Source organism: Alosa alosa, chromosome 11 (genome assembly GCF_017589495.1).
Source record: "Alosa alosa isolate M-15738 ecotype Scorff River chromosome 11, AALO_Geno_1.1, whole genome shotgun sequence".
NCBI classification, from domain to species: domain Eukaryota; kingdom Metazoa; phylum Chordata; class Actinopteri; order Clupeiformes; family Clupeidae; genus Alosa; species Alosa alosa.
Window position 1 is genome coordinate 32,894,653 of NC_063199.1, and position 12,498 is coordinate 32,907,150.

Below are 12,498 nucleotides of genomic sequence, written 5' to 3' on the forward strand. Positions count from 1 at the left end.
GCACTGTTTATCACTGAATACACAAAATGTATGTAACACTTTTGTCTTTATTTACTATAAACAATTTGACATATTTAAGCGTTTGAACGTATATTTAAATAGACCATATATGCATTCACATGTATTTTCATAATCACCATCACATTTCATGCTGATGACGGTAACCTACAAAATGAGGCACCCAATTATAAGGGCAAAAACATTATACACATTCATTAAGAGATAAATAATAACAAATCCAACTATGTAAACAAAATGTCAATGGATTTTAAAATCCATAACTATGCTGAACCCTGATTGCACCATTTGACAGAAATATCAGTAGGCTGCTTTCCAATTCATATTCTAAAAAATGAAGACTTTTACTGCCACTGCTACATCTGTGGAAAACACCCTGTTGGTTATACATCTGTTTGGTTTGCATTAGGTGCAGATGTGTGTTATCCTAAAAACACTAATTACAACTTTACTGTATTTTAACTGGAAAGCCCATATCCATGCCTCATGTAAACATCTGAAAACGTACATTACCGATTTGCTGCTTGTCTTGTTAAGGGCTGCCATTAGATTATTATTCTGTATGTCCAAGAGAAAAGGGCAAATCCCAAGATATCAGAAGATTCTGTAAAGGTTCTGTGTTTGTTAACAAGGCAATTCAATTGAGTGTTGTCTGTAGTCTGGGTTGTTTCAAACGCTATAAAACCATATTAAAAAGTAAAGATTTGTACACTCCTATGAAGGAGATATTCTCATACCCTGCTTCACAGTACAATACGCCTGCCAATCAGTCACATTACAAGAAGGCAAATTATAACTACATATCAAAATGGATGCTTTTGTAAATAAACTTTCATCTGATACAAATTATTGAAAGATTTATCTGTGTTTTCGTCATACAGACATCTAACATCTATTGACTGGAATTCAGCTCTAGTCTGTCGGAGTAGATTTGGAAGGGTTACAGGGCAGCTGTGTCTCTATGTCAAGATAACTTGGCATGGGTTCCTCTTTACTTTAAACCCTTTAATCCCTCATGTTTTGGAACGTCCTCAAGATTAGAACAGAAGCCCAACACACTGCCCCAAAGTCAAAGAAGTCATTTCTCTGTTCTTCTGAAGCTTGCTTAAAGTTGTGTGTTTTGTGGCTCTGGCATGACAACAAGCACAACATTGTAAATAAACCATCTGAATGTCCCCACTGCTGACACATGTCTGCGTCATTCATTTCTAAATGTCGTGTTGTGTTCATGACCGCGCTGGTGAGCCATGGGTTTGATTTGAGGCCTTTGGCATTAACTGCCCTCCTGGCTCAAGTCACAGTACTCATTGTATTGTGAAGAGTCAGAACTTTTGTCTGCACTCTTTGAAATGCTTTAGTAGTTGTCACCATTGAAAAAGTGGTCTGAGCTATAAATTCCTCACCCCATACCAGACTTAAAGAAATGTGATTTCAAGAAACATACTCTTCAGCTGTTCCTCAAATAACTTCTCCAGGTTTGCTGCTGCAACCTTAACATTTGAGTCTGTCTGAATAAGGGAAATGATTATCAATATACAGCAATCCATGTATAACAATTTCACATTACTCTCCATGTGTTTATGTGTATTTGTAAATATTGAGTCTATTAGTGACGTGATTTACATTGTGTTGCGCTTGTCTCAGTAACTCATTACTGCTAAAAGCCAGACTTACCTCATAAAAGTTGAAAGAGTTTCTAAAGACGATTCTCACATCAGAGACAAACTCAGCTGGCTTGCAGTAGCATGAACTTTGCTGTGACTCGAGCTTGCTTTTCACCACGGAGAGCTGCACTGGAGGTTTATCTGTGTCACATTGTTGGTGTTCAAACTACAACACAAAAAAATATTGATTGAACTCAGTTTCCAGGAAAGAGTATACTTAGCCATGGATGACTATTTGATTTAAGATCAAGTGAATAGGACAATATTATGAATTGCTCCTAGGGTTAGCTCCGCTAGCGCATCGGGGTCCGGTTCACCCTGTCGGGACTTATTTTCCCAATAATGACCGGCGTTCTATACAATATCCCTTACTTAGCACAACACAAATTACAGTATGTTCCATTCAACCAGGAAGGACTCACTGTGAGGGGCAATGACCTCCTGAATTCTGCACTTAATTCACTGCAATATATCAGTAGTAGAAGCCTTTGACATTTCTGCATGGGGAAAAGGAAACATGAGACACTTAAGATGTGCACATACTGTATCTCTAGCTTTCTATAACTTAGTTTAATAAAAAGGCTCATTCTCTGCAGTCTGAAAGTGTAAGTATGGAGATGGAGTGTACATTCTGACCAACACTGACCCTTCTATCCACAGGCTCCATCATGGCAGTGGTCTCAGTCTCCGTTGTGGTCTCCGTAAGAATTTCACTGTCGTACGCCATCTCAGGTTTGTAGATGTCTCGACAAAGTGAGCAAAACCATTGACCACTGGAGAGGAACATGTAATACAAAGAGGGTTGAAGGATTCAACACAAATATTACTTTCTGGGAGGTTAAGAGGTCAGAAATTATTTTTGAGAGGAAGCCACAGACTTAATGTAAGTTAATAAACCAAGGGCTAATGATTTAGTGTCTGTGCAATTATGTAACAAAAAATTCAACTCATTAAAAGACTGTAAATTAAAATTTGAATATGCATCTGATGGGACATGTTTTCAGTACACTGGCAGCCAAAAGCCATTGAGTTGAAGAACTGTTCTGAAATGTTTTGACCACAAAAAATATGAAGTGATTCCTGCATAGCCATAAAAGTAAGAACATTGTGCTGCAGGGTGTTATGGTTTAACAAACCAACTAAAAACAACTGCTATATGTGCCAAAGGGCTTGCCTTTCGTTTATCAGGAGGTACCTCAACATAAGTAAGGGATAATGTATAGAACGCCGGTCATTATGGGGAAAATAAGTCCCGACAGGGCGAACCGGTTGTTTCACCCTGAAGGGACTTATTTTCCCATGATGACCGGCGTTCTATACATTATCCCGCTTATTATACGGCTACTTGCCAAAACGGAAAAATAAACTCCATGATATGTCTCTTTACACTTATTTGTTACCATTTCGTTGTGGCTTTTGCTGAGAAACAAATAGTTTGCAACACACGCTGAACTTGAATCAAACATTCTTTAGAACACAGCTGATCAACCGTCTGCTTTCACTTTTGAATGAAATTCCAAGCGCAAACTCCGTTGCCATTGACAGCGGTCATTCTTGTTTTCAGAGGTCCTTTCCCAAGAAATAATGACCGCTAGAACTTTCGGAAATCCCATTCAAATCAATGGAGCATTCTACTTGCATTGTGAAGAGCCGTATAATAATGGGACAATAAACAGTTCCTGAATACTTGTGTATTACTAGGGTAACGCATCATAATGCAACTCAGGCTGAAATGGCACCTAAAGAGCCACTTTTCCAAATCCAATCATATCAATTTAAAGGCGCACTATGCAGGTTTAGGTATTTAAAGGCACACTATGCAGGTTTAGGTATTTAAAGGCGCACTATGCAGGTTTAGGTATTTAAAGGCGCACTATGCAGGTTTAGGTATTTAAAGGCGCACTATGCACTATCTCCAAAAAGCTATATCTACTGACTCGCTACGTCTATGCCAGTGGTTCTCAAAGTGGGGTCCGCGACCCATAGCCAAGGGGTCCGCAAAATAATTTGCTTGAAATTATAAAGTTGATTTTTATCATTTTAAAAATTAATATCTACAGATGATGCCCCTTTTCACCCATAAAACTTAGATGATGAGGAACCATTCCTACTACTGCTTAGCCTGGCTTATTTATTAGCCAGCTAGCTGATGAATATGTATAAATGTTTGAGTCAGTCCATGTTGTCAAGTGATACAAAATCCAAAACTGACAAAAGACGAAGTTGCACATCTGCCAAAAAAACATGGGATAGTGGACCTGTCCACAACTTCAGAGAATACAAATGACATGCTTAATTGTTATGGTTATGAGGGGCTCCTCGGAATATTTTCTCCCCCAAAAAGGGGTCCTTGGAACCAAAAATATTGAGAACCCCTGGTCTATGCTGTATAGCTATGGTGAACGATTCGCCTCTTACAAGTTTGTTTACCATCAAATTGGCTTCGTAAAGGTGAAAAGTTGCATAGTATGCCTACAAAATACATAGAATTTTCCTACAAAAGACACCTTAAAAACTAAAGCAAAAAACTGCTGCTGCGTAAGCTTACATAGAACAGCTGCATTCCCAGATAGCAATTTGAAAAACAAGCAAAAGGTTACACAATTGTCACAGACTGGACACTGAGATTTAGTTCCCAGTGATGTAAACCTCCACAAGTCCCAAAGGAGTAACCCATTGGAGTTCTTACCGAGGGGCTTTGAGGAGCTCGGGGATGTGACAGGAGCTGTGGTACACTTTAGAGCACTTGTCACAACACAACAGCTCTCCCCCTGTCTGGCACACACTGCACCAGTCCTCTGTTCCTCTGTCCTCTGTTGATTCTGGTGTCTGCACAGCCTCATGCTTCCCTGAAGGGGCCGGTGGGGTGCTGGCTCTCTGGCCGTGACCTTTGGACTGGGCCTCAGCGCTCTGGAGAGGGCTTTGCGTGGAGTCATTAGAGGAAGAATCAGAGGAAGGCAGTGGTCCTGAGCTGGACTCTGTGGCCTGGGTTTGCTCTGCATCAGCGTGTAGAGAGGACTGACCTTCAGGACCCTGCTGAGAGGTCAAAGTCTGTTTTTCTGAGTTCTGTAAGGAAACACTGGACTGGTCAGTCATACCCTGTTGTGGAACCTGCGAGGTTTCCGCTTTAGTCCCGTGCTGAACAACTAGTGGCCAGTCTGGCGCTCTGTGTTGTGAAACCACAGTTTGGACCCCCGTGTTGTGGTGAGAACCGTCTCTGTGCACATCTTGTGGAGTCTGGCCTTGATCCCCTGTGCTGTCGGGAAGACTGGGTCTCAGGGTGCGCTGCATCTTAATGGGCACATGTCATATGGGCACAACTGTTTCATTATTAGCACTAAAATCATGACACAGAAAAACCATCAAACACCAGCTTTCGTTGACTGAGAATTAAATACTAAGTGCGAAGTGATGGTTTGTGCTATCACATGTAAGCTTGCTTTGCTATTTCATTGTCTTACATATCTCATGTCGTCCAGCTCTTCAGGCTCATCTTTAATGATGATGACGGGGCCCGGAGATGACCGCCTGCGGCGTTTCGCTACTGAGCTGCATGGCCCCACAGACACCCTGAGGGTAGAATGTAGAAAATGTATTAAAATGAACGAGGGTTATGGAATTGCGATATATCAATATCAATAGGCCATGAGCTTAGCATGGCACGTTTCTATCCAATAGAGGCCAACATAACCACAACAAATGCAAAGGAGTTGAAAGATTGTACTTAGTTTCTCTATCAGGCTGTGCATGAGGAGATTTGCAATGATGTTGATAGCTTGGTGGAGCTGAAAAGGGAGAACATCTTTTGAACACGAGACTACCACAAAAAACTACACATAAATAAATAAACATATTAACACCATCATCCATCAATGAAATCTCTTACCACCACTTCCTGGAATGAAGGTTGTTTGTGGAAGGGTGGGTCTTGGCAAGGGGGAGGAGAAACCCATGTCATTCCTCTGAAGAAGACATCAAGACAAGAGCATACCAGGGTCAACAAACTCACAAAAACCCATGAATAAGTCAAAGGTTGGACTGGTGCGTGTTGTATAATGGATTTATTATTATACTTTTTTTCAGTTTACAGCCGTGCAAGGATTTACATGGCCATATGCAGCATTACCTACATGCATACATTTTGTGGTGATATGTGTGTGTGTGTTAAGTCTAGACTAGCCATATGCAGCATTACCTACATGCATACATTTTGTGGTGATATGTGTGTGTGTGTTAAGTGTACATGGCCATTCACCTGGTGTAGGGGGAACGGAGAGCTCAGTTGGTCATGGCTAGCCAGAGGTGGACAGTGGGAGTACAGGAGTGTGCTCCGAGTCTGGATAACGTCCATGTGTCTGGGTGAACAGCCAGGGCTCATCACAACTCCCCTTAAATTCTGGAGGATTTAGGATGAAGTGTGCAAATTTAGTAGTACAATAAGTCTTACTTAATGTATTATGTGAGACAAGAACTATTTAACATTGAGCTGTCCAAATAAAGTATGATTTGGAGTTCTCGAAAATTGAATAGAGCTTGACTAGATCTTTCACAATCTCCACAGACAAAGAAAGGCAACAGTGCATATGAGCCTATTTTCATTTATCTTGTCATCTGTTGAGTCTGACTGTGGGTGGGGGACTTGGCTATGAGGCTACTTCAGGGAAAGATTATGCACTCTGGTTACATTTCGCAAGCTTCTCTCAGTCTGGGGACAAAACAAAAGCATTAGTGAAAGACAGCATGTAGTAGAAGTAGATATGCCTTATTCACTCATACCATAGAGATACTCTTCTAGTTAAAAATGATAATGTGGTTTGGTAAGGCTTTATATTTACAAAATGACCAAACACACATCTCACGGCACATTTCTCATTAATGGGAAGATGATGCAATGTATTTGGGAACTTTTTCATTTCCTAAAACCAAACACTTGAGTATAATTGCTTTGTGCCCATGAAAATAAGCATTGCTTATTAAACAAGATCGCTTTTATTGAACTATTTTTTAAGAGCTAAAAGAAGTGAGCAGAAAGCTAGACTAAACAAATTATACCCCAGACATCAGCTCACATTCAGTGTTTTTTCCCCAACACATGTAACCAGCTGGTCCTCCACTGATTTATAGTCAAGAGATCTGTCTTTGTTTTTGTAAGGGCTGACTTATGATTCTAACAGATCTTGACACATCAGAGCTTAGAGTGCCTAAGACATGACAGCTGTCATCCCCATTTGGGAGAACCTCATCTACTGCCAGAACCTGTTGGAACCTCATGTCACTCAAAGACCTGGTCCCATCAGAGACCCTCAGACGCAACTCTCCATTTTGCTGACATTCAGATGCAACACAATGAAGTGAAAAGATTAGAGGTTATAAAGCATTCTATGATCTGACATCAGAGGCATCACAATGGGTTCAGTTTGGGGTGGGGTGCTGATCATCATTTCTCTCAGCAAATAAGTCAACCAAACAGAACTTGGTGCAGTATCTGATAATCCTCCAGTTTGGAAGTCCGTCCATAGCACTTCCTCTGTCATCAGCCCAGCTCAATACCTCAGATTCCTTTACTAAACGAGTGACTGGATAATGAACAGCAGCACTCACCTGATTTGGCGATCCAGGGCTTGTCATAGCACTGCTGGGGCGAAACTGGTGGTGCTGGGGTAGCATAAACCCCCGGCCCTGATGAGCCAAGGGATGGAAGCCCTGCGGTCCCTCGAAGCCTCTCTGGGGGCGGGTGGACGGCGGCCGAGGGAGGGGCACACTCTGGCACCACGCCCAGTGGGGAGGGGGAGCTGCTGGTGACGGCTGCTGTGGTGCCAGCCTCTCCACCTGCATCTGAAGCTGAGCCAGCGTGCTGTGCCACGTCTGGGGCTGCTGGGAGGGCCCCGGGGGCAGGCTGGCGGGAGAGCCCTGCCCGGGGTGGGTCGCGGGGCAGAGGCCCTGGAAGCCATTCAGCTGAAGACCTGGGATGTTTTCCACCACTAAAGAGCCTGCAGCAAAAATAAAGAAATGTATGCATGCTGCAGGCAAAAGCTGCTCCATTTAAATGAGTGTACTCCACTGCTGCTCCACTTAAAAGAGATACTTTCGAGAAAGCCACACTGTAATGTATAGACTCCTGCACCATCGGTGCAGTAGAGTCACCCACTGATTATCCTTACCATCCTTATGCTTACCAAGACTGCTTTATTTGTGCTTATGTTTTCATTACATTTTACACTAGTACTACACATTCTGCACAATTCAAATGCATTTGTCCCTTTAGAACATGTCACACAGAATGTCTAGCAGTTTCAATCACTTTGGTTACGGAGCTGTTACGCAGTCTGTTTTGGACCAGATTGTACACCATTCTTCCATGTGTTCGTGTCATCACCTCACCGAGTTCAACATTGGAGGCCCAGTATCCTGACTTGCCCTGGAAGTGGACAATGCTCTGTGGCACAAATGTCGTGCTGCATTTGGTCCTTAGCAGGTTCCTAATCTGGAAAAGAATCTAAAACAGGCAATCATCATAAATAACGGCGAAAGTTCACACACATTCTTGGGCTGTTTGTCCAGCACCCAGTCCTTTCAGGGAGGCCCCAACTCACCAGGCGTTTGCACTGGAGGAGAGCAGTGCCACCATTGCTTCCAGTGGCCCATTTAGTAAAGGTGATCACATGATCCAAGTGCCTGGATAAGGAACTAACATCCTGCTGTTGTTTTTTAAGACTGTTACGGTGATCTTTAGTAAGACTCTGTAAAGTAGACACACACACACACACACACACACACACACACACACATATTAGAAATACTTTAAAAGGACCACAGATAATCCATATTAAATAGACACTAATAAGAAAAAACTACTTGTAAAATCTTAAACATGCAATCATACCTCCAGCTGGTTTAACAGCATTTTCCCTTTTTTATTAATCTCTAAAATCAAACTGCACATTGAACTTTTGATCTCATTGTGAACTGTTGTGTAGTTTTCATCAGCCTGAGCAAGCCTGAGAAACAGAAATAGTGCATGGACAGTCACTTGACAAATAGCCTACACTTCTAGATGGCTTTTCTTTAAGAGTGCCTTGTGACCAATGAAATGATGTCATATGTGAAAGTGCATTTTTCAGGGGTGAAGTTACCCATTATTTATTAAGTTGGAAACTTCCTCAATGCATTTTCTTTTCTCTTGTAGCTGAAAAACCATATCCTCCATGTTCCTTCTGTGGTTACTATAGGCGTCTTCTAAAAACTGATAACTAATAAAAATGTACAAAAAAGAGTACATCAACAACAGTCACAAGGTTCAGTGTCACAGCAAAGTAGCATGAGACGGACTGTTAAGTATGAGTATTAAATGGTAAATAGTAAATGGACTGCATTTGTATATAGTGCTTCTTTCTCCAACTCCTCCGAGCACAGCACTGCAACACACACTGGCTAGTTATAGCACATTAGATACAAATTAGAAAATTCTTCATTTAAAAATGCAAATTGAACATGGACTGTCATTTTCTATTTAACCTGAATCAGTTTTATAGCAGACGTAGTTAAATCCATGTATTTACCAAACACCCATTATAAAGGCTGGTGATACAAACAATTGCTACAATTGCTTGAGCCAGATCCCCTAATTTTGGTCAATCAGTACCATTCAGGGGAATAAGTCTCATACTGATTTTTGACAAGGTATACCACCACAGAATTGGAAAATATGTGATAGCATTGCATTTGGGGTTTCTCTTTGCGTCTTATCAGCTGGTTTATGTCCATTGCATGTCTATGGAAGAATATCTTACAGGTAAATGGGCTAAAATAATTAACTCATAGATATCCCCAAAAAACTTCCACAGCTGATTATCTACATTAAGTCAATATTTTCTTTTGTATTGCAACTTTTATGAAATGTTATGTATAAGTATGTAAATGAGCCATTATAATGATAATTTGCATACATTTTAAGTACAGAAACCGTGGACACTGGATAAAATCAGGTTCAAAATTATTTTAGTTTTTCATTTTGGACATATCAGAGTGAAATGTTATTACAGTGGATGTTTTGAATTTGGGTATTTTGAATATATAAAAATACTGCCAATAACCATTAAAGAAAATCTATTATCGCCATATTCACAACTCTGAACCAGAAATCTTCTCTTCAATTGTTCTTACAAACACTAGAGTTTCCAGATACTCCTATATACTGGAGGATTTTATAGAGGAGGCTGTTCATATATTATTTGTGACCTATAGTATGGAAAGTAAACAGAAGTTATAGAATATACATAACATGGGTTTTCAGCAAATGAAGACATTCTCAAAAAATACAGCATTCCAGGAATTTCAGGAATAACATTTCACTCAAATATGTCACCAAAATTATTTTGAACCTGACTTTATCCAATGTTAGGATTTCTGTGCTTGAAATGTATGCACATTATTGCATGTTTCATTAGATAATGGCTCATACTCATATGTGTTCATAATATTTAATATTAATAAAAAAAATAGCGAAATGTAAATAATAAGCTTTACATAACAATAATGCAGAGCAGTGGAGGTTAAGGTTTTTAGCCTCTTCACCTGTAATACATCCCCTCAGAAGCGTATAATAGCCTCTTCACCTGTAATATATCCCCTCAGAAGCGTATAATAGCCTCTTCACCTGTAATACATCCCCTCAGAAGCGTATAATAGCCTCTTCACCTGTAATATATCCCCTCAGAAGCGTATAATAGACATAAACAGGGTGATAACATACAAAAAGCCACAACCAATGCAATGCTATCACTTATTTTCTAACTCTAGGGTGGAATACTTTACCAAAAATCACTGAGACTTATTCTCCTCAGATGGTACCGACCGACCCCCTGGCTCATGGACTAACAGTAAAACAATAACCCTAGACAAACAGTAATAATAGCCCTAGACAAAAGCAACGCTGTACTTGTGGTCTTTGTGCTTCAGCAGCTGGCAGTCTCTGCATGTTGGACGATCACATGTCTCACAAAACAATTTGAGGGGCTCTTGTTTATGAACATCACAGAACACTGGCTTTGGTGTGGAAACCCCCCGTCTTTCTGCAGAACAGGATGGATGAGATTACTATTCAGTCACGTGAAAGCTGATACAAACTCAAAACCAGAGTCCATTGGCCTCGAATTTAGAATGAATTCAACAACAGCAAAGAACAATTAACCATTAACAATGGTTGTCTGAGTAGAACCCCTTACGTGATAGCTCCTCCTGCTGTCGGATGTGATGGTCCTTGGTGAACTTCACCCTCTGGTGGGCATCAATGCAGGTGACACACAGAAACTCCACACACTCCTCGCAGAAGCCAGAGGCCACCGTGTTGTCATCACAACTTAGACACAGCTGTGGAGGAGACAGATAATCTAATCAGATGGTTCTAACTCCTGTGAGGGCAGAGTGGTGATGAACTGTTGTTATTTCTCTCTCCTGAAACACAATTTGGCACTTTTTCCATGTAGTTCACCATTAGACTTACTAGCATTTTTCTAAAACGGTGCATTTTCTATTTTCTTTTCCTAATTTGTCAGTTCAACTAATAGCTACATTTCTCAATCTCATCCATGATCCTGAAGTATAAATCATGAACAATGTTATTGTTTTACTTGTGAACATCTCGCACCTGAGAAGGCTTATCCACTGTGGAACTGGGCATCTCTACACAGTCCCTCACAAAGAAGTTCTCCATCACATCCACATCCATGCACTCTTGTCGACACACTGGACAGCGGATCACATTCACTAGAAAGGAACAGAAATATTGATTCCCCATTGCAGGTAAGCACGTAGACTACAAACACAATGCCCCAAAATGACTGAAATATAAAATATGATGAAAGTAAGTCATGAGGGCCAGGGGAGGTCTGTTGTTCAGCCTCCATGCAATGACTGCTTTTGAACAGCCATTCAACCAAGCTGAGGCTTCTGAAATGTGAGCCTATGCACTTACCAAGTAACTTTAATTAAAGTTTCAAAAAGTACATTTCATTGTTGGACGAATAATTGGCTAATGCAGAGTAGCCTACTACCTTAGAACCGCAGGTTGCTGCAAAGTATCCATGCTGGTATGAACACAACAAAGTGTCAGGTTTATTTGTAAACAAGCTCACGTGGTTTGGTCCCTTCGTTGGCTGGAGAAGCTCCTCGTTGATCGGAGGTCACCAAACTCCGCCAGGGCAACGGCACACATGCCTTGCATAATGAATGCAGACATGGCAACAGCATAGCCTCGCGGTTGTGAAAAGGCTGCTTGCATTCTGCACAGATTTCTAGATAGCTCAAGGTGCATAGCAACTTGCCAGTTTCCTTCCTGACTGATACGCCCTCCGCCTCATTCTCCATTAAGGCAACATCCACAGTTTCCTTTCTCTCGAAGCTTTCGTGCATTGCTCACAAAGAATAGCGATCACTGGCTGATCCAAAGAGAGTAAACGATGAATTTACTGTCCATTTCAGGGAGAGAATTTGCAGGCTGTTACTTGGACCATCATGGACCATCCCAGACATGCAGCATCTGAATATTTTAAGGGTAGTATAGATTAGCATCATGCAATTTCTTCAGATGTCCTCCTCGATGCTGATAGGCTATGTCCTCATGTTCTTCAGCGGTCTATGGTAGCCTATCCTACTTTACCAATTTAAATGACTGAACACTGACGGAAAGCATGCTCGTTAATAACAGGAAGAGATGTCCAATTTTGTATAGCCTCTGATGCTCCTCTTCTAATTAGGTGCCCAGATAGATGCTGGCTAAATAAACAACGCGTAATAGCCGTGTCAAAGAAATGGGAGG

The 12,498-nt window shown here is 41.1% G+C and overlaps 1 protein-coding gene across 1 annotated transcript; it reads right to left on the reverse strand.

Annotated features, from left to right (window-relative positions):
- Nucleotides 1-10: 10 nt before the first annotated feature.
- LOC125303241 (transcription intermediary factor 1-alpha-like) lies at nucleotides 11-12,474 on the reverse strand. The gene is made up of 18 exons (XM_048256862.1): nucleotides 11,816-12,474; nucleotides 11,329-11,447; nucleotides 10,907-11,051; nucleotides 10,621-10,753; nucleotides 8,816-8,932; nucleotides 8,566-8,680; nucleotides 8,276-8,422; nucleotides 8,064-8,178; nucleotides 7,284-7,672; nucleotides 5,938-6,078; nucleotides 5,569-5,644; nucleotides 5,407-5,467; nucleotides 5,144-5,252; nucleotides 4,372-4,973; nucleotides 2,329-2,455; nucleotides 2,105-2,179; nucleotides 1,693-1,848; nucleotides 11-1,526 (listed from the first exon to the last, which is right to left on the reverse strand). The coding sequence occupies exons 1-18, from the start codon at nucleotides 12,090-12,092 to the stop codon at nucleotides 1,434-1,436; spliced, it is 2,997 nt and encodes a 998-aa protein (XP_048112819.1). The 5' UTR covers nucleotides 12,093-12,474; the 3' UTR covers nucleotides 11-1,433.
- Between the last annotated feature and the right edge of the window lie 24 nt (nucleotides 12,475-12,498).